General features: G+C 46.9%; 1 protein-coding gene across 1 annotated transcript; it reads right to left on the bottom strand.

Annotated features, from left to right (window-relative positions):
- Positions 1–2379: 2379 nt before the first annotated feature.
- PCMTD2 (protein-L-isoaspartate (D-aspartate) O-methyltransferase domain containing 2) lies at positions 2380–21945 on the bottom strand. Its single transcript, XM_068263874.1, has 6 exons — positions 21870–21945; positions 15147–15475; positions 10285–10387; positions 9844–10015; positions 7550–7673; positions 2380–3717 (listed from the first exon to the last, which is right to left on the bottom strand). Exons 2-6 carry the CDS (start codon positions 15451–15453, stop codon positions 3335–3337), a joined length of 1089 nt encoding a protein of 362 aa, XP_068119975.1. The 5' UTR covers positions 15454–15475; positions 21870–21945; the 3' UTR covers positions 2380–3334.
- Between the last annotated feature and the right edge of the window lie 115 nt (positions 21946–22060).

Here is a 22060-nt window from a genome sequence, read left to right as displayed (position 1 = left end):
ACTCCCTACCACACCCAGTAAAGACAGCACCATCCCTGGAGCTATTCAAATCCAGACTGAAAAGCCACCTGTTTAGCCTGGCATTTCCAGATTTATAAAATTCTTCCCCTGTACCACGATGGTCGGAGCCATGCTTATGCGCTTTGAGTCCCACGGGAGAAAAGCGCTTTACAAATGTTATTTGTTGTTGTTGTTGTTGTTGTAATGTAATTGTCACTTGGTGAGCGCTAGTGCACACTCGGCGCTTGGAACGCCGTTAGCCCGAGTTTGGCTCCGCGATCGTGATTTGCGGCTAAAATCTCGCAATTCAGCGTGATTTGCGCTTGTGGTTTCTGTTCAATAGAAAGGCTGCATGCAGCACGTTTGTAATTGATTAAAATGCTGCAGTGTGAATGTATCCATCAGTGCTTTGCTGATCACCAAATGTGAACCAGCCCTCAAGGTTTTTAAAGCAGCACGGACAGCCATACCATTGCTGGCGGCTGAATTGCATCTCCCCCCCCCCCCCCCCCCCCCCAAGTCCATGGCAGCCTGGAGGGGGAATAGTAATGAACGCCGCCGGGACTTTTGCAGGAGCAGGGTGAGCTGTTTTTCGGCTTTATACTGCACCCAAATTCCCCGCCCCCCATTTTTGCATGCATGTGACAAGGGTGCATGTCATTTAACATTTTATAGCTTTTGTAGAAGTGTCCCTTTAAGCATCAAGTAAGCAGCATTGTACGGATGACAAAATCGTGTCAAAGGCCCTCTCCCCAGATTGTCAAAGATAGAGCGCAGAGTAGCCCTGCAATGGCGGACCACGATTTCAGCACAGGACTTTGCTAAGATGAGCTCTACCCCAAAGCGTGCATGCGTGTTTCTTGCCTCAGATTGAGGCAGGGGTCACACTTGTCGGCTTTCATGCACGATTTCTGCACAGAAAAACTGTTTTTAACTGAGAACTCATGTTAATCAATAAGCAAGGTCACACTTGAATGTAGATTTCGCACGCAGAAAAAAACCTGACATCTTGCGCAATTTGTCAGTTTTCTCTATAAATTACATTAGCTGTTGTAAGGTAGAGGTCACATTTGTCTTTCAGTTTTCTGAAAAGTGTAGAAACTGAAAGACAAGTGTGACCCCTGCCTTTAGAGTGATATCTGTACAGACAAGTCTGGGCATCTCATTTCAGCTGAATAAGATTCTTGGACTAGCAAAAGATCTCCCAGAACATAAGAATGTTGGCCAGTCTTTTTTTCCTTAGAAGCATCGATCCTGGAGATGGTCAATGAGATGCAAATCATTCCAGTTAGCATGCAAATATAATACAAATTGTATGCAGATTGGGACTAGGCCAATAAGAAGCCACAGGAAGTGGACTGGATTGGCCCATTTCCTGGCTACACACAACTTTCACCAAGCAGATATTATTACATCCCACTGGCCATTTCGGACCATGACATTACAGATTCTACTCCGCCTACCTATTGTTTATAAAGCCCCTCCCACCACCAGCAGACTGTACTCCATATTCACACTAACTAAAGCGGACATTACCTGCCTGCGATACAAAACTCATATCTGTGATCGCCTGTCTGCCTGCTGGATTAGACAGGAAGGAAGAAGGTTCAGGCTGAGAGCCGATCACAGAGGGGGAGTAGATCTTATGCAAGGTACACATGATGAGATTTCCTGCCAAACAGATTATTTGTAGCATGTATAATCTGATTTCCGGTCAATTTCCCATGGAATTGAACGGAAAATCGATCAAAAATCATATCGGACATGCTGGGAATAATCGATCTGGCAGGAAATCTGCCAGAAAATCTCATTGTGTGTACCTAGGCTAGCATTAGAATCTCAGTGGTAGGGAGTTAGGAGTTCAGAGGGTGATCCTGGCACTGATGTATATGGGGTACAGACTGCTGGTGGAGGGGGATGAGTTTATAAAAAATAAGGGTCAATAGATTACAATTGCATTACTTATCAGACTAGCCCCTACTTATCAGGGGGCAATGCGGGCCCATGTAGTACACATCTATGTTAGTTAGAATTGATCACTTAAAGGAAACCTGAATGAGGAGGGATATGGAGGCTGCCATATTTATTTCCATTTAAACAACACCAATTGCCTGGCAGCCCTGCTGATCCTCTGCCTCTAATACCTTTCAGTCATAGACCCCGAACAGGCCTGCAGATGAGAGGTTTCTCACTGAAGTCCAACAATCTAGTCGGACCTCAGTTGCAAGCTGCATCCTTGTTTCTGGTGTGATCCAGACACTACTGCAGCCAAATAGACCGGCAGGGCTACCAGGCAGCTGGTATTGTTTAACAGGAAATAAATATGGCAGCCTCCATTTCCCTCTTGCTTCATGTACACAGCCAACATGACAAAGTCAATAAGCAGTTTTCTATTTACTAGCACAAAAAACAAAATGCTCCTTGGCCTGCTCCCTAACAGAGGATACTTATAGGAGGCAAGTACTTCTAAGCAGTCTTACGCCACCTGCAGGCAACGAGAAGCTATTAAACCTCAGCCAACAAAACACTGGGACAAGCCACTAAGATGAGGGAGCTTCTCAAGTCAGAAAAGGGAGTACAAGTCAGCACAAACAACAAAAGCTAAACACAAGTGAGTATCAGATCAAATGTGGTTAATCCTGGATCTGGAGTAACCACGTTCTGTTTTGAATCTTCTGCAAAGTCTAGGTGGCCTGAATTGTAGGTGGCCTTCTAAGGCTTCAGGCGTATTGTCCAGAAGCATCAAGGCGTAGGGCAACTGGATGAGGTTTAACATGGAATGAGCAAAGCGACAACCTCTGGTGAAGGCCGGTGAAAATAGATCAGACTTTACTTAGCTAGACAATAAACTTTGCCATCTCCTCAATATCTCCCAGTCCATGTAAAGTCCTTCTACCCCTCCCCCAGGAACAATCAAGGAACAACCCATCACAAGTCATCTTCTGTGACGGTCTCAACTGTGGCAATCGTCCGCCGCAAAAAAAAAAAAAACCACCATCCGAAAGCAGATTTCAGAAAAGAAAAAAAAAAGACCTGGGGGTGCTTTAAGTAAGCTGTTGGAAAAAGCATAGGCGTTTCTGAGAGGAAACAAAATACCTTGCACAGGAAGTAGGCCTACAGCTGCTATGGATCTTCTGCCATTTTCCTTTCAAAAAAATGAAAACTTTATTCTTCATTTGCTGGAAATGCACAGACAAAGATTGGCCAGGCTCCCCCACAGCCAAGAATGGTCACCTCCATGCACAGACATGTCTCGTGTAGGTGACTACAAACCCACCCCCCCCCCCAGAGGGCCTCAGGCTTGTCCTCAATCAGATGTCAGAGACCCCGGCGGTCACTTCTCTCTGTAATAGAGCAGGTACTGCTTCAGAGGATCCGGCAGAGGAAGGCGGAGGATTTTCTGACGAAGGAAGTTGATTGGTGGGTCGGTTTTCACGTCACAGGGCACCTTCTCTTCCTCCTCCCTTAGGTCATCCTCTGTGTCGTCATAGTTGTTGTTGTCGTCAAAGGGGTTGGGGATCTGGCTGGCGAATACCTCCTTGTCTAGAAAGACGATGGTCCCCATGCGACGCCGGCGCAGGCGTCTGCGCTTGTATCTCGGCGGGTTTTTCAGCACTCCGCTCCCCTTGCTTCTGGCCTCCTGACTGACTGATTTCTTTATTCGGCCGCGGATGGTGATGCGAGCCAGATCTTGCAAGGAACGTACGTTGGGCAGCGCTGTGGAGAGAGACAGAAGGAAGACGGTTATGGTTAGGACCACACAGAAAAAAAGATCGGTGGGTAAAAACAAAAACTGGCTAGGTATAACTACAAGTCACAAGGTGTACATGTAATAAAGACCTCAGGTAATTTAGACGTCAGATAAAGCCAGTATTAGAATATCTGTAATGTTACCGATACCACCCTAATTAGGTGGTTGCAGACAGAGGTTAAAAATAGCCCCAAGAACCCCCACTGTTATGGGGGATAAGGGGGTCCCAGTCCTGGGGTGCAGAGTAGCGTGGGAGCAGAGCTTCATATGCAGCATTCCAGCGGTGGGACAGCTGCAGCCAATCACCTTGTAGCAATGCAACATATGTATATAAATGTATCTGCACTAGAGCATAATCTGTAAACTGCCAAAGTAAAGTCCACAGGATAGATTTCTCAGATAATTGTGCCAAACCTCAGCGCTGTGCGTGTGCAGACCTCCTCCACACCTGTCAAAAGCGTAGACTTACCGAGATGTAGTAAGAACAAAATGATAAGGTCTATGCCAAGGATGTCAAATCGGTTCTACGAGGGCCAAGGTCCTCACACATTTTTTAAACGGTCTAAGGGCTGGTGCACACCAAGCGGGTTCTTCGGCGTTTTTGCCGACGCTTGCGGCTGCGGATACGCTTGGTCAATGTATCTCAATGGGGTGGTTCACACCAGAGCGGGAGGCGTTTTGCTGAAACGCATACTCCCGGGGTGAGGCATTTTTTGGATTGCGGAGGCATTTCTGCCTCCAATGTAAAGTATAGGAAAAACGCAAACCGCTCTGAACGGCAGTTCAGAGCGGTTTTGCAGGCGTTTTTGTTACAGAAGCTGTTCAGTAACCGCTTTACTGTAACAATATATGAAATCTACTACACCAAAAACACTTCCCAAAACCACAAAATACTAGGTGAAACGCTACAGAAAAATAAGAAAAAAAGTGTTTCAAAATCTGCTAGCAGGTTTTGGTGTGCACCGGGCCTAAAACAGGAAAGGTGTGATCCATCAGGTAGAACACATTCCTCTCTTTCTCAGTCCATCCTAAGCACTGGCATGGATCTGGCCCTCCAGGCCTGGAGTTTGACACCTGTGGTCTATGCGCATAACAAATCGCCACTAGGTCAAGCAATGGTCTCCTCCTCCTTCACTCCTGTGGACATCACATGCACCCAGACCAATCAAATTCCCAAGGTCTTTGAATATAATCAAATATTAAAAACAACTATATGTGCACACTGTTTCAAAGTACACTAGACACTTTATTTGCCCCAGATAAAGCTTCTTGCGAAACCGGTAGAGCGGAGTGGAAGGTGGACCAGGGGACGGTGCCCATGGTCATTTTGATTGTGGAGCATGCAAGATAAAAAGGAGACAAACGAAAGCCCCTGATAGTGCAGTATGTGGAATAAGACAATATCCAATATTAAATGTAGTGAATTGATACTCACAAAGGAGGGTTACCACCAAGGTAACCACTGTATACACAAGTGAGCAGATTAGACTTCACCCATCTTGTGTTAAGATGTCGATGTCCAAGATGATTGATTGAGGCAAGATACTTCTGTTGGGTCCCTGAAATACCGGCCTGTATGCAAGTTCACTTTTATTTGATGGTTCATTCTTTTTTTGTAATTTTAGCTCAATAAAGTTACCCAAACACCAGGTGACTTGGCAGGCCATCGACCATCCGATTCGATAATTATAATCGAATTGGATAAAAAACGGTGTTGCTAAGTGCATGCGCGATAGGATCAATTTCAGGCTAAAATTGGTCACATGTATCGGTTGGACATGCTGCAAGATGTTGGGCCGTCGTGGTCGATCAGGTGTGCGGCCGTAACAGCAAGCGATATCGGGACAAGAGACGAATGCGATGAAACCCCCAGTGATGTTCCTGCAGTGTATAAATGTGTGTGTTTGTGTACATTTATACATTACCTGTCCTGTGTCGTGGTGCCCGTCTGTCGTCCGAATCTGCCACTCTATAATTAGCCCCATACACACCGACGGTGCATAGCACACGGCACGTGCGTAACGTGACATGTGTCACGCCGGCAGCTAATGGAAGAGTGGCAGATTCAGAAGAAAGACAGGCACCGCGACACAGGACAGGTAATGTATAAATGCGCACATACATGTACAGTACATTTATGCATTAGGGGATCATCGGTGAGGCGGCCGATTCCCAAGAGAGTTCATGCTGAAATTGATCAGGAATCAGCCTGAGGTGTATGGGGAGCTGACAGATCTCTCTTTAATCAGATTCGATAAGAGAGAGATTTGTCTCTTTTGGTCTAATCTGCCCATCATCACTAGATGTATGGGCACCTTAAAGGGATACTGTAGGGGGGTCAGGGGAAAATTAGTTGAACTTACCCGGGGCTTCTAATGGTCCCCCGCAGACATCCTGTGCCTGCACATCCACTCACCAATGCTGCGGCCCCGCCTCCAGTTCACTTCTGGAATTTCTGACTTTAAAGTCAGAAAACCACTGCGCCTGCGTTGCCGTGTCCTCGATCCCGCTTATGTCATCAAGAGCGCACAGCGCAGGCCCAGTATGGTCTGTGTCTGCGCAGTACACTCCTGGTGACATCAGCGGGAGCTAGGACACGGCAACGCAGGTGCAGTGGTTTTCTGACTTTAAAGTCAGAAATTCCAGAAGTGAACTGGAGGCGGGGCCGGAGCATCGGTGAGTGGCTGCGCAGGCACAGGATGTCTGCGGGGGACCATTAGAAGACCCGGGTAAGTTCAGCTCATTTTCCCCCGACCCCCCTACAGTATCCCTTTAAGAGCAAATAAAGTGTCTATTGTACTTTGAAACAGTATGCACTTAGATTGTTTTTAAATGTTTGAATACAAACAACGACCTTGGGAATTTGATTGGTCCGGGTGCATGTAATGTCCATAGGAGTGGAGGACCTGGTGGCGATTTGTTATGCGCATAGACCTTATAATTTTGTTCTTACTACATCTCAGTAAACCTATGCTTTTACAGGTGTGGTGCAGGTCGGCACACGTACAGCGCTGAAGTTTGACACAACCAACAGCATACAGGACCAGATTTACATGACAGGAGCCTATAGGTACAGATGTTCTGGCACCCTAGACTCCGCCCTCTATGAACCTACAGACCCCGCCGAACCAACCACAAGTGTGCTGGCTGGCCCAGGTGTCACTTCTCCCTTACCCGTCATAGGTAGCTACAGGTGCCCCTTAGCATTAGGTAGCCAGAGGTACCCTCAGTATTAAGTAGCTAGAGGTGCCTCCAACCGCAGGGCAATCTCGTCACCTGAAACCTGGGTGAGCAACCTCTCATTTACACAGTTCTGGTGATTCTGCACAGAGGAGGAAAGAGGGAGGGAGGCACTAGAGGAGGGGAGTGGGCCGCCTTTCCATCATCAGGCGCCTGTAGGCACGTGCCTACAGTGCCTTATGGTAATTCCAGCCCTGACTGAATGCAACACGCAGCGAGGTGATAGGCTGCACAGTACTGCCACACTGAAGAGAAGTGAAGAGGACCTGTCCTGCCAATGAAATGACATAAGGTATGTATCTCCGCTACCCTGACAGCGAATTTCCAGACAACTGTTTCTTTGCATTGCATGTTTGCTGTGCGTCACCCAAAGTGTGACATCAGCCGCCGTTCGCTTCGGGAATTGCACATGGTGTGTGAGATTAGGCTCCAGGCAGCAACATTTTTCCCCTTATGCAGGAAACGCATTTAGATGTGAACAGGCCCGTTGATTGACATGTGTGCGGGGAAAACAAGTGCAAAGCCTCCAAGCAGTGCCTTAGGGGCTTCCAAACTTACGGAGATCCAGAGGTTGCCGCCTCCCAGCATCGGAATGGTTTGGTTGGACCAGCGGGGCAAAAGACACGGCCAGGATCTTCTTGGTCTCCCAGGAGGCGGGTCCTGTACGAGTGATCTTTGTCAGCTTCAAAAATAGCAAATAAGGTTAACGTTTTTGTATTTACACTTTGAAGGAAAACTAGTGAGAAGAATATGGAGGCTGCCAAATGTATTTCCTTTTAAACAATACCAGTTGCCTGGCAGCCCTGCTGGTCTATTTGGCTGCAGTAGTGTCTGAATGACACCAGTTACAAGCATGCAGCTACGCTTGTCAGATCTAACAATAAGGTCAGAAACACCTGACCTGCATGCTTGTTCAGGGTCTATGGCTAAAAGTATTAGAGGCAGAGGATCAGCAAGAGAGCCAGGCAACTGGTATTGTTTAACAGGAAATAAATAGGGCAGACTCCATATACCTCTCATACTACCAAAAGGGAACCCAAGGTGAGATATATGGAGGCTGGTATATTTATTTCCTTTTAAACAATGCAGGTTGCCTGGCTGTCCTGCTGACCCTCTGCCTCTGAACAAGCATGCAGATCAGGTGCTCAGACGGAAGTGTCACTGAATTAACCACATGCTTGTTTCAGGTGTGTGATTCAGACACTACTGATGCATAAAAAAATAATAATTAAAAAGAAAGTATTTATTTTAATTTTTTTTCATATTTTAGGCAATCTTGGGTTCGCTTCAGCATTTATTTGGTTGGCTAAAGCTTTCAGATTCAAGTGCATTTTAAATGATTTACAATGAATGTACATGTTCTGGGTAATTAAATGATCAAAAATCAAAGTAGCAGCCCAGGAGCTGGTACCTCTAAAAAAAAAAAAAACAACAAAAAACACAAGTTAGCAGTGGCTCCAGAGCGTAGCAATAAGGGATGGCGAAGTTGTGACTGCATCAGGGCTCTTGGGCCAACCCCCCCTGCCCCGCAGTATTAGCTCTCTATAGGTCCTGTGCTGGTAATAATCACTCCTATAGATACTTTGAATAGTAGTAATCACTAACAAACTGTTCCCCATCCCCTTCTTGCACCTCTGACACTGTGGTTGTTCCTGGCAGGTTTTGGTGCGCCGTATCAATTGTTATGTATAGAGTGCTTGGGGGGCCCTAGTGTAAAACTTGCACTGGGGCCCTTAGCTACACCACCGCAGTGGCTGCTTGCATATCTGTATTATGACAGGTTAACCTCAATGCTTCAATAAAGGCAGAAAAGCTGGGAAACTACACAAACAATAACTTAAAGCCAATGGGTACCGGATTAAAAAAGAAAAAAGTCAGATACTCACCTAAGGAGAGGGAAGGCTCGGTCCTAATGAGCCTTCCCTCTCCTCTCCCGGTGCCCTCGGTGCTGCACTGGCTCCCCCGTTCGCGTCCGCCGCCGCAGGGACTTCGGAGGTCTTCGGGAGCACTCGGGCTTCCGAAGACGGGCCGCTCCATACTACGTACGCGCGAGTGCGTCATAGAGGGCGCTCGCGCATGCGTAGTATGGAGCGGCCGCGTCATCAGGAGCCCGAGTGCTCCCGAAGGCTTCCAAAAGCTCCCGAAGGCATGCGGAAGTGGCAGTATTTGACCGAACTGGTCGAATACTGCCACGGGGGATCCTGCGCGGGACCGGGCACCGGGAGAGGAGAGGGAAGGCTCATTAGGACCGAGCCTTCCCTGACTTTTTCTTTTTTAATCCGGTAAACATTCACTTTAACATGAGGGATAGCCACGGAGATGCGTTTTGGCCAATAAAATGCACTTCCTGTCAAATCTAAATGGCCCATTTTAAAGCAGTCTTCAATTTGCATGGAAGCAAGAATCATTTGCATCTGACATTTCATTGACCCTCTCCCTAGTGGTTGGCAGATATGTAAAAAAGGTTTAGCTAAATTTGATTAATTTACATTTGGTAAACATTAGTCCTTTATATGGACTGAAATATGTCTTACAAAAAACTGTGGCATGTTGGGGAACATTACCACTGGGTTATTAATCTGCTCTTTAGAAAGTAAGCTCCTCAGGGGTGGGGTCTGAAGTAGAATGTAAACTCCTCAGGGGTAAGGGGCTGAAGTAGAAAGTAAGCTCATCAGGGGTGGGGTCTGAAGTAGAATGTAAACTCCACAGGGGTGAGGGGCTGAGTTAGAATGTAGGTTCCTCAGGGGTGAGGTCCGAATTGGCATGTATGCTCCTGAAGGCTGGGTCTGAGAGAGAATGTTCTGAGCAGAACACAGAGTATCCAGATGATAAATATTTTTGTAGGGGGCTACCTTCTCCTCCAGAGGCATGACCAGTATCCCGCCCACTTTCAACAGATTCTTCATATAGTCTTCGTGTTCCTTCTGTACTCCAGCTCCGCAGTATACACGGTCGTAGGCCCAGGACTCCAAAGAGATGTCCAGGCAGTTCCCGGCTACAAAGGAGGGCTCGCAAAACTCAAACCTAGGAGGGGAGAGACATGAAATAAAAGTAAATTAAAGAAGTCCTCCAACAGAGGTATACAGTGGGACTCTGCATGGGGATGATAGGACACAGTGCTTCTGCCATGAAATTACTGATAATAAATCAACTCAGCTATGCAATGCAGGGTGCTGCTGCCTGATATTATTATTATTATTATTATTATTATTATTATTAATACGCCCTACACGCACATTCATTTTTTGGTAGGAGTTTTAGTTGGACAAAAGAAGTTCTTGAACAAGCTGTACCTGTCAAAGCTGTCACTGGTGCGGACAAACTGGTCCAGCTTTTGCTTGGCGTACTCAATGACATCTGGGTGGAGCTCAACTCCGTGGTTAACGCCGAACGGCCCTGTGGACACAAAGCTAAGTGTTAGACGTGTAAAGTCATGTCGTGTTCCAGACGCTGAACACGCTCTCCCAACCGCAGACGCCAGATTCCCGTTCCTACAAACATTTAAAGGTCAGTTTGGTTCAGCAATTTCCAATTTTTATTAAGTACACTTAATCTACATCAAATGGTGGTACACGCCCACTGCAACAAAACTGGAAAAACAGAAAGCCCGACTTCCAGCAGAAATCAGAACGAGATTTGTCTGTCGGTGCGACAGTGGATTTATACAGCTGCTCTAAAATAAAGGGATTGCTGCCAAACAATTTAATTTTCACAGTCAGTCAATTTACTGCTCAAAACCAAAAACAAGATTGAAATCTTTTTGTGTGAAGTTGCAAATTGGTCTAAAATTGTTTAATCTTAGTTAGCAATTGTGAACTTTGTCGGATAGATGTCCAGCTTAGAGTGAGGCTGTGTCAAGTAAACAAGACATTTTCTAAACTTAAGATTGGATACTTACCCAGGGCTTCCTCCCGCCCATAAACATATCTAAGTCCTATGCTGTCCTCCTGCTGTCTGCCGTTCAGCCAGGGTAACTGGCTCAGTCGGGTCAGTCTGGGTCTACTGCACATGCGGAGAAGACCCAGACTGGACCCGAATGAGCCTATTACCGTGGCTGATCGCGGCTGAAGGGCAGACCGCAGGAGGACTGCATGGGACTTAGAAGTGTTATGGGGTGGGAGGAAGCCCCGGGTAAGTATCCAATCTTAAGTTTAGAAAACCTCTGGTACACTTTAAAAGGACAACTAAAGTGAGAGGGACATGAAGGCTGCCATATTTAGTTTCCTTTTAAACAATACCAGAGACCTGGCATCCTGCTGATCTTTCTGGACATCCAGTCAAGTGCTCCGACTCAAGCCTGACTGGATTAGCCACATGCTTGTTTCAGGTGTGCAATTCATGCACTACTGATACCAGAGGTGAAGACAGCCAGTGTAAAATAGGAAGATTTTAAAAATATTGTAATAAATATTTATAAAAATAAACATCTGGGGGGCGATCAGACCCCACCAACAGAAAGCTCTGTTGGTGGGGAGAAAAGGGAAAGGGTTGGGGAAATCACTTGTGTGCCGAATTGGAATGCCCTGCAGCAAGGCCTTAAAGCTGCAGTGGCCAATTTAGTGAGAAATGGCCTGGTCTTTAGGGGAGTTTAACAAGTTGCCTGGCAGCCCTGCTGGTCTATTTGGCTGCAGTAGTGTCTGAATCACACCAGAAACAAGCATGCAGGTAATTTTGTCAGACCTGACAATTTCAGAAACCCCTATATGCTGCATGCTTGTTCTGGGTCTTTGGCTAAAAGGCAGAGTTACATGTTTTGTTAACCTCAAAACATGTTATGGGGGGGGGGGGGTTAAATATATATATGCGCAAAAAAGTGGGATCAGCGCATCACCAGGCCACCTCTGAATGGCCTCTGCTCAGAGATGCGCTGAGCCCCCCCCAGAAACTACAAACGCACCTTGAACCCAAACAGAGGCTCTGCATATACACCAAAGGCAAAACTGTTAAAGAGGAACTCCAGTGAAAATAATTTAATATAAAAAGGTGCTTAATTTTTACAATAATTATGTATACATGATTTAGTCAGAGTTTGCTCATTGTAAAATCTTTCCTCTCCCAGATTCACAATTTGACATGTATTACATGGTGACATTGTTACTGTGGGCAGATTATGTAGCTGTTCTGGCTTTAACAGACAGCTATAAACTGCCATTTCCTTTGTGTGTCATTGTTACATTGTGGCAGTTTGCCCAGAGTACCGTACGGTACCAGAGCCTCTTGTGGGAGGGGTTTCAGCACAAAATCAGTCATACAGCGCCCCCTGATGGTCTGTTTGTGAAAATCATATTTTTCATGTAAAAGTGGGTATCAGCTACTGATTGGGATAAAGTTCAATTCTTGGTCGGAGTTTCTCTTTAAGTGGGAGCAGCTGACCAGAAATAAATTATAACATAGCAAAGAAATGAACAGCGCTACTTAAAAACAGATGAATGCTTACCTGCAAAAGAGTGCAAGCCCCACTTATGGGATAAAATACACACTGAGCATACACATGACCTGTCTACCACTTGGAGGATGTTAGTTTCCTGTAACAGCTTGCATGCAACTTGTTAAGTACTCGTCCCTCCCACTGTCGAAGAAGTCTTTCCTCCTTGGGAGGGGACCTAACACTAACTAAATCCTACCTATACATATGCACAGCCTGGGCGCGCTACCAAGTATACATATATACACACACACAAATTGGACTTGTAGTTTTTGAGAAAATCAGAAAAAAAAATCAAAGTAAAAAGGACTTTTAAACTTGTATAAACAGGTACAAAGGGCAGAGATGACACAGGGGGGGGGGGGGGGGGGGGACACTGGAGGCATAGAGGAGGTACAGGGAACAGAGATGGCACAATGTTCCAACTTAAGAACAGATTCAGGTTAAGAACGAACCTACAGTACCTATCTCATTCGTTAACCGGGGGTTATCGAGAGGGAATAGAGTGTGTTATAGAATTCACAATCGATGAAAAGTGACTGATTTCATGTTGAATCGACCAGCTTAGTCGATCGAGCAGGGTGCAATATATCAGGCGATTGCACGGGAATCGGCTACTGTCCACATTTCATTCCATCGACTCTGAATCGATTTTTGCATTCAGAGCATTGGAGACAACATTGGTCAGATTGATGAGGGATGGTGAATCGCATTGGATATCGCCTGTAGTGTGTGTGTTACTAGTCAATTGACTTTCGATCAACTATACTGAAGTCGATTCCTTAATAAAGTTGATCGCTTTGTCGATTGAATCAGAATCACTAGATGTATGGCTACCTTTAGTGAAACCTCCACTTCTTTCAGAAGCTCGGAAGATAAGATTGTGGTTGTTGTCACTGTACAAAATTATCAGGTTGCGTGAGAGCGAACAATGCAGAAAAGTTTCTGCTGTATCCAGGATACATCCAGGCCAGAGAACTTGCCTTGTTTGTTCAGCAATTACAAGACAATCTAATAATTTGTCCAGCAACTGGCAATGTTATCAATTTGCTCCAGTGGAGTGCAGAAATATGCCTTCCAGTGACTGTTTTATAGCAGTTTGTTTTGTTTGTTTTTTTGCTTGGTTTAAGGTTTTAGAGCAAAAATGTAATTTTGAGCTTCATACCACTTTAAAGTGAACCCGAGCCAAAGCTTGGGTTCAAAATCTGATACTTACTATGAAGAGACGGAAGCCTCAGGATCCTATTGATGCTACGCTCAGTTGTCACAAGCCCCCTGTTGCTGAGTGTGGCCTGTCTTCACACCAGGGGACTACGCAGCTCCTCTTTCTGGACCATGTGCGCGCAACAGCCACACGAGCCCGTCTGCGCAAGTGCAGTAGCACGGAGACCATGGCTCTGTGCTACTGCGCAAGCGGGCTCATGCGGCTATTGCACGCACATGGTCCAGAAAAAGGAGCTGTGCAGTCCCCAATATGATTCGTGACAATGCCTTGTCGGTAATCTTTCTGGGGCAACGAGGACCGCGGAGTAGCGAGGGAAGCCTCAATAGGATCCTGAGGCTGCCCTCTCTTTAGGTAAGCATCTCATTTTGTATCCCTGCTTCAGCTCAGCTACACATCAAATAAAGATCTGTTTTAACTACTTGCCAACCGCGCGTGAAGTCCTGGGGGCATGTTTTGCAGATCGTGTGTGCATCTCCGCTTGAATGACGGAGCTCCACTCCATCATCAGTCTTCCACTGGCGATCGGAAGCGCAGTGACCTACGGCAGCGCTGTACTGGGGAGGATCAGGAGCGATCAGCTCTCATAGGCTAATGCCTATGATAGCCGATCGCTGTCATTGGCTGGCGGGGGGAGGGACGGGAACAAAAAAAATAGTACATTTAATTTAAAAAAAATAATTATAAATTAATTTAAAAAAAAAACAAAATAAAAACAATAACCTACAGCAGCAATCATAGCCCTCCAACAGAAGGCTCTGTTGATGGGTAAAAAGGAAGGAAGGTGGAAATCACTTGTGTGCTGAGTTGTACGGCCCTGAAGTGAGCCCTTAAAGCTGCAGTGGCCTAATTTGTAAAAAAAATAGCCTGGTCACTGGAGGGGTGGGGGTAAAGCCTCTGGCCCTTAAGTGGTTAAGTCATTATAGAAATGCATTTAAGTATGACTAACTAAATTTGGCAAATCAATGAATAGATCCCATCCAGGTGTGGACAGCATTAGATGACATTTATCAAGAGTATCTTGGGGTACAGTCCTTTTTATTGTGAAGGATCAAAACACAGTCCTTTTTCAGGGTAATCCACCTTACCCACCAACGCTTATTTGTAACTTTAAAAAAAAGGACCATATATGAAAAAACTGATGCAATCTCAGAGAGGCCAAAGAACTATGAAAAAAAATTTGACACATATAGAAAAAATATCAAAAACACATGATTCTTCAATATCGCAGTAATAGGTCTTAGAAGTGCATAAGATTGATTTGAATCAACAAGCGGTTGTAGCTTTACGGGTATTGAACTTCAAGGCCTTGAAGTTCAATACCCGTAAAGCTACAACCGCTTGTTGATTCAAATCAATCTTATGCACTTCTAAGACCTATTACTGCGATATTGAAGAATCATGTGTTTTTGATATTTTTTCTATATGTGTCAATAAATATTTTTTCATAGTTCTTTGGCCTCTCTGAGATTGCATCAGCATTAGATGACCCCAGAGGTATGGCTCACCCAGGATCAGGCCAGCCATAGTGCTGAGATAGCCAGTCCCGCTCCCCAGGTTCAGGAAGGACAGGCCGGGCTGTAGCTCCAGCGCCTCCATGACTTCGGAGTAGATGCACGGCGCGGACAGGTGAATGTTCCCGTGTTTCCACGCCAGGTCCTTGTAGGCGTTCTCCTTAAACTCCTCCAGGTAGTAATCTGCCCGATCGATGGCTCGGAAGGCCTGCTCCACCTCCTCTGTGCGGATGTACTGAGCCTCCTTCAGGTTGTCGATTAAGTCATCGTTGTCCTCGCCGGCACTTACAGCCCCGCCCATGGCGACCGGAGAAATGAGCAGCCTGGAAACAAAACAGACCCATTCTATGAGAAGCATGGTACTGCCTTCTTAAAAGGCCACTATCGTGAAAATTGTAGAATTTAAAATGCATGTGTACACGTACAAAAAAGAAGTAGATTTTTTTCAGAGTAAAATGAGCCATAAATTACTTTTCTCCTATGTTGCTGTCACTTACAGTAAGTAGTGGAAATCTGATATTACCGACAGGTTTTGGGTTAGTCCATCTCCTTATAGGGGATTCAGAGGGTTTTATTTATTTTGAAAAGCATTTTATGAATGCCAGTTGCTCTGTCCAACTGCCAAATCAGTGTGCAGTGAGCAGGGCAGGCAGGCTGGCATCTTAGTATGAATCCTTTTCAAAGAGTGTCTTTATAAAGAATAAAGGCCGCACTGAGAATCCCCTATGGAGAGATGGACTAGTCCAAAACATGTCGGTAATGTCAGATTTCTACTACCTACTGTAAGTGACAGCAACATAGCAGAAAAGGCTCCTCCTCCAGTTATCCAAAACAATGTTGTCCGAGCTCCACCCACTAACATCTAAACACCATACTGGCCCATCCTCCAGTCATTCAAAACAATGCAGTACCAGCTCCGCCCACTGACACCCAAATACCATGCTGGCTCCTCCTCCAAAACAATGCACCCCAGCTTCACCCACCGACACCCAAATACTATGCTGGCTCCTCCTGAAAAACAATGCAACCCCAGCTCCGCCCACTGACACCAAAATACCATGCTGGCTCCTCCTGAAAAACAATGCAACCCCAGCTCCGCCCACTGACACCAAAATACCATGCTGGCTCCTCCTCCAATCATCTAAAACAGTGCAATCTCAGCTCCACCCACTAACACCTAAATACCATGCTGGCTCCTCCTCCAATCATCTAAAACAGTGCAATCTCAGCTCCACCAACTAACACCTAAATACCATGCTGGCTCCTCCTCTAAGCATAAAAACCAATGAAATCTCAGCTCCGCCCACTAACACCCAAATACCATGACGGCTCCTCCTCCAAAACAATGCAGTCCTAGCTCCGCCCACTGACATCAAATACCATGCTGGCTCCTCCTCCAGTCATCCAAAACAATTCTGTCCCAGCTCCGCTCTTTGACACCCAAACAATATGCTGGCTCCTCCTTTAAGCATCCAAAACAATGCAATCCCAGCTCCGCCCACTGACACCCAAATACCATGCTGGCTCCTCCTCCAGTCATCCAAAACAATGTTGTCCGAGCTCCACCCACTAACACCTAAACACCATACTGGCCCCTCCTCCAGTCATTTAAAACAATGCAATCCCAGCTCCACCCACTGACACCTAAATACAATGCTGGCTCCTCCTCCAGTTATCCAAAACAATGCTGTCCTTGCTCCACCCACTAACACCTAAATACCATGCTGGCTCTTCCTCCAGTTATCCAAAACAATGTTGTCCGAGCTCCACCCACTAACACCTAAACACCATTATGGCCCCTCCTCCAATCATTCAAAACAATGCAGTCCCAGCTCCGCCCACTGACACCTAAATACCTTGCTGGCTTCTCCTCCAGTCATCCAAAACAATGCTGTCCCAGCTCCGCTCTTTGATACCCAAACAATATGCTGGATCCTCCTTTAAGCATCCAAAACAATGCAATCCCAGGTCCACCCACTAACAACTAAATACCATGCTGGCTCCTCCTCCAGTCATCCAAAACAATGTTGTCCGAGCTCCACCCACTAACACCTAAATACCATACTGGCTCCTCCTCCAAAACAATGCATTTCCAGCTTCACCCACTGACACTTAAATACCATGCTAGCGCCTCCTCCAATAATCCAAAATAATGCATTTGCAACTCCACCCACTGACACCCCAATACCATGCTGGCTCCTCCTCCAATCATACAAAACAAAACACTACCAGCTCCACCCACTTACACCCAAATACCATGCTAGCTCCTCCTCCTCCAAAACAATGCATTTCCAGTTCCACCCAAATACCATGCGGTCTCTTCCTCCAATCATCCAAAATAATGCATTTCCAGCTACACCCACTGACACCCAAATACCATGCTGGCTCTTCCTCCAAAACAATGGATGCTGGCTCCTCCTCAAATCATCCAAAACAATGCATTGCCAGCTCTGCCCACTGACACCCAAATACCATGCTGGCTCCTCCTCCAAAACAATGCATTTTCAACTCCACCCACTGACACCCAAATACCATGCTGGCACCTCCTCCAAAACAATGCATTTTCAACTCCTCCCACTGACACCCAAATACCATGCTGGCTCCTCCTCCAAAACAATGCATTGCCAGCTCTGCCCACTGACACCCAAATACTATGCTGGCTCCTCCTCCAAAACAATGCAACCCCAGCTCCACCCACTGACACCCAAATACCATGCTGGCTCCTCCTGAAAAACAATGCAACCCCAGCTCCGCCCACTGACACCAAAATACCATGCTGGCTCCTCCTGAAAAACAATGCAACCCCAGCTCCGCCCACTGACACCAAAATACCATGCTGGCTCCTCCTCCAAAACAATGCAGTAAAAGCTCCGCCCACTGACACCCAAATACCATGCTGGCCCCTCCTGCAAAATGATATGTTAGCGCTTTATAAACACAACAAACAATACAACCCCAGCTCCGCCCACTGACACCAAAATACCATGCTGGCTCCTCCTCCAATCATCTAAAACAGTGCAATCTCAGCTCCACCCACTAACACCTAAATACCATGCTGGCTCCTCCTCCAATCTAAAACAGTGCAATCTCAGCTCCACCAACTAACACCTAAATACCATGCTGGCTCCTCCTCTAAGCATAAAAAACAATGAAATCTCAGCTCCGCCCACTAACACCCAAATACCATGACGGCTCCTCCTCCAAAACAATGCAGTCCTAGCTCCGCCCACTGACATCCAAATACCATGCTGGCTCCTCCTCCAGTCATCCAAAACAATTCTGTCCCAACTCTGCCCACTGACACCTAAATACCATGCTGGCTTCTCCTCCAGTCATCCAAAACAATGCTGTCCCAGCTCCGCTCTTTGACACCCAAACAATATGCTGGCTCCTCCTTTAAGCATCCAAAACAATGCAATCCCAGCTCCGCCCACTGACACCCAAATACCATGCTGGCTCCTCCTCCAGTCATCCAAAACAATGTTGTCCGAGCTCCACCCACTAACACCTAAATACCATGCTGGCTCCTCCTCCAGTTATCCAAAACAATGTTGTCCGAGCTCCACCCACTAACACCTAAACACCATACTGGCCCCTCCTCCAGTCATTTAAAACAATGCAATCCCAGCTCCACCCACTGACACCTAAATACCATGCTGGCTCCTCCTCCAGTCATCCAAAACAATGCTGTCCTTGCTCCACCCACTAACACCTAAATACCATGCTGGCTCTTCCTCCAGTTATCCAAAACAATGTTGTCCGAGCTCCACCCACTAACACCTAAACACCATTATGGCCCCTCCTCCAGTCATTCAAAACAATGCAGTCCCAGCTCCGCCCACTGACACCTAAATACCATGCTGGCTCCTCCTCCAGTCATCCAAAACAATGTTGTCCGAGCTCCACCCACTAACACCTAAATACCATACTGGCTCCTCCTCCAAAACAATGCATTTCCAGCTACACCCACTGACACCTAAATACCATGCTAGCGCCTCCTCCAATAATCCAAAATAATGCATTTGCAACTCCACCCACTGACACCCCAATACCATGCTGGCTCCTCCTCCAATCATACAAAACAAAACACTACCAGCTCCACCCACTTACACCCAAATACCATGCTAGCTCCTCCTCCAAAACAATGCATTTCCAGCTCCACCCAAATACCATGCGGTCTCTTCCTCCAATCATCCAAAATAATGCATTTCCAGCTACACCCACTGACACCCAAATACCATGCTGGCTCTTCTTCCAAAACAATGGATGCTGGCTCCTCCTCCAATCATCCAAAACAATGCATTGCCAGCTCTGCCCACTGACACCCAAATACCATGCTGGCTCCTCCTCCAATCACCCAAAATAATGCATTTCCAGCTACACTCACTGACACCCAAATACCATGCTGGCTCCTCCTCCAAAACAATGCATTTTCAACTCCACCCACTGACACCCAAATACCATGCTGGCACCTCCTCCAAAACAATGCATTTTCAACTCCTCCCACTGACACCCAAATACCACGCTGGCTCCTCCTCCAAAACAATGCAACCCCAGCTCCACCCACTGACACCAAAATACCATGCTGGCTCCTCCTCCAAAACAATGCAGTAAAAGCTCCGCCCACTGACACCCAAATACCATGCTGGCCCCTCCTGCAAAATGATATGTTAGCGCTTTATAAACACAATAAACAAACAATACAACCCCAGCTCCGTCCACTGACACTAAAATACCATGCTGGCTCCTCCTCCAATCATCTAAAACAGTGCAATCTCAGCTCCACCCACTAACACCTAAATACCATGCTGGCTCCTCCTCCAATCATCTAAAACAGTGCAATCTCAGCTCCACCAACTAACACCTAAATACCATGCTGGCTCCTCCTCTAAGCATAAAAAACAATGAAATCTCAGCTCCGCCCACTAACACCCAAATACCATGACGGCTCCTCCTCCAAAACAATGCAGTCCCAGCTCCGCCCACTGACATCCAAATACCATGCTGGCTCCTCCTCCAGTCATCCAAAACAATTCTGTCCCAACTCTGCCCACTGACACCTAAATACCATGCTGGCTTCTCCTCCAGTCATCCAAAACAATGCTGTCCCAGCTCCGCTCTTTGACACCCAAACAATATGCTGGCTCCTCCTTTAAGCATCCAAAACAATGCAATCCCAGCTCCGCCCACTGACACCCAAATACCATGCTGGCTCCTCCTCCAGTCATCCAAAACAATGTTGTCCGAGCTCCACCCACTGACACCTAAATACCATGCTGGCTCCTCCTCCAGTTATCCAAAACAATGCTGTCCTTGCTCCACCCACTAACACCTAAATACCATGCTGGCTCTTCCACCAGTTATCCAAAACAATGTTGTCCGAGCTCCACCCGCTAACACCTAAACACCATTATGGCCCCTCCTCCAGTCATTCAAAACAATGCAGTCCCAGCTCCGCCCACTGACACCTAAATACCTTGCTGGCTTCTCCTCCAGTCATCCAAAACAATGCTGTCCCAGCTCCGCTCTTTGATACCCAAACAATATGCTGGATCCTCCTTTAAGCATCCAAAACAATGCAATCCCAGCTCCACCCACTAACAACTAAATACCATGCTGGCTCCTCCTCCAGTCATCCAAAACAATGTTGTCCGAGCTCCACCCACTAACACCTAAATACCATGCTAGCGCCTCCTCCAATAATCCAAAATAATGCATTTGCAACTCCACCCACTGACACCCCAATACCATGCTGGCTCCTCCTCCAATCATACAAAACAAAACACTACCAGCTCCACCCACTGACACCCAAATACCATGCTAGCTTCTCCTCCAAAACAATGCATTTCCAGCTCCACCCAAATACCATGCTGGCTCCTCCTCCAATCATCCAAAATAATGCATTTTCCAGCTATACTCACTGACACCCAAATACCATGCTGGCTCCTCCTCCAAAACAATGCATTTTCAACTCCACCCACTGACACCCAAATACCATGCTGGCTCCTCCTCCAAAACAATGCATTTTCAACTCCTCCCACTGACACCCAAATACCATGCTGGCACCTCCTCCAAAACAATGCATTTTCAACTCCTCCCACTGACACCCAAATACCATGCTGGCTCCTCCTCCAAAACAATGCATTTTCAACTCCTCCCACTGACACCCAAATACCATGCTGGCTCCTCCTCCAAAACAATGCATTGCCAGCTCTGCCCACAGACACCCAAATACCATGCTGGCTCCTCCTCCAAAACAATGCATTTCCAGCTCCACCCACTGACACCAAAATACCATACTAGCTCCTCCTCCAATCATCCAAAACAATACAGCCACCGATCCACCCAATGCTGTCCAAGCTCCTCCCACTAAACTAGCTACTGTCATGGCTCCTCCTCTAATCCCCAATTAATGCAGCCGTCTCCTCCCACTGTCAGATTCCTGGCTCATCCCACTTTCTGTTATTCCAACATAACTTTAGCCACTCCCACTCAGGGTATACAGTACAGCGCTGGCTCCTCCCACTACACGGGAAAGCAAAACAGCCGTAGCCCCGCCCCTCGCCACCGGTCACAGCGCCCCCTCCAGCTAGTCATGCATAACAGACGCTTCCCCGGAGCAAGCCTGAGCCCCCCCCCCCTACCCCTGCTGCACGGCACAGAGCCCCCGTCCCCGCACACAGCGCACCCCTCTGCCGAGCCCGCCGCCTGCTTTACCTGCCGCAGCCCGGAACGCAGAGTGCACAACACCCGTGACGTCACCACCACAGCGGCCAGCCCCTATATCTCAAACTCCGCCCTCACTCCGCCCACTTCACTGCCGCTGCGCAAAACTCAGCGTGCGAGTCACGTGCCCAGCGCCACATGCGAGTAATTCCGCCCACCCGGCCACAATCAACTGCTGTTGT

Source organism: Hyperolius riggenbachi, chromosome 12 (assembly GCF_040937935.1).
Source record: "Hyperolius riggenbachi isolate aHypRig1 chromosome 12, aHypRig1.pri, whole genome shotgun sequence".
Classification (NCBI taxonomy): Eukaryota; Metazoa; Chordata; class Amphibia; order Anura; family Hyperoliidae; genus Hyperolius; species Hyperolius riggenbachi.
Note: the sequence above shows the minus strand (reverse complement) of the source record. Positions and strands in the feature narration are given on the sequence as shown.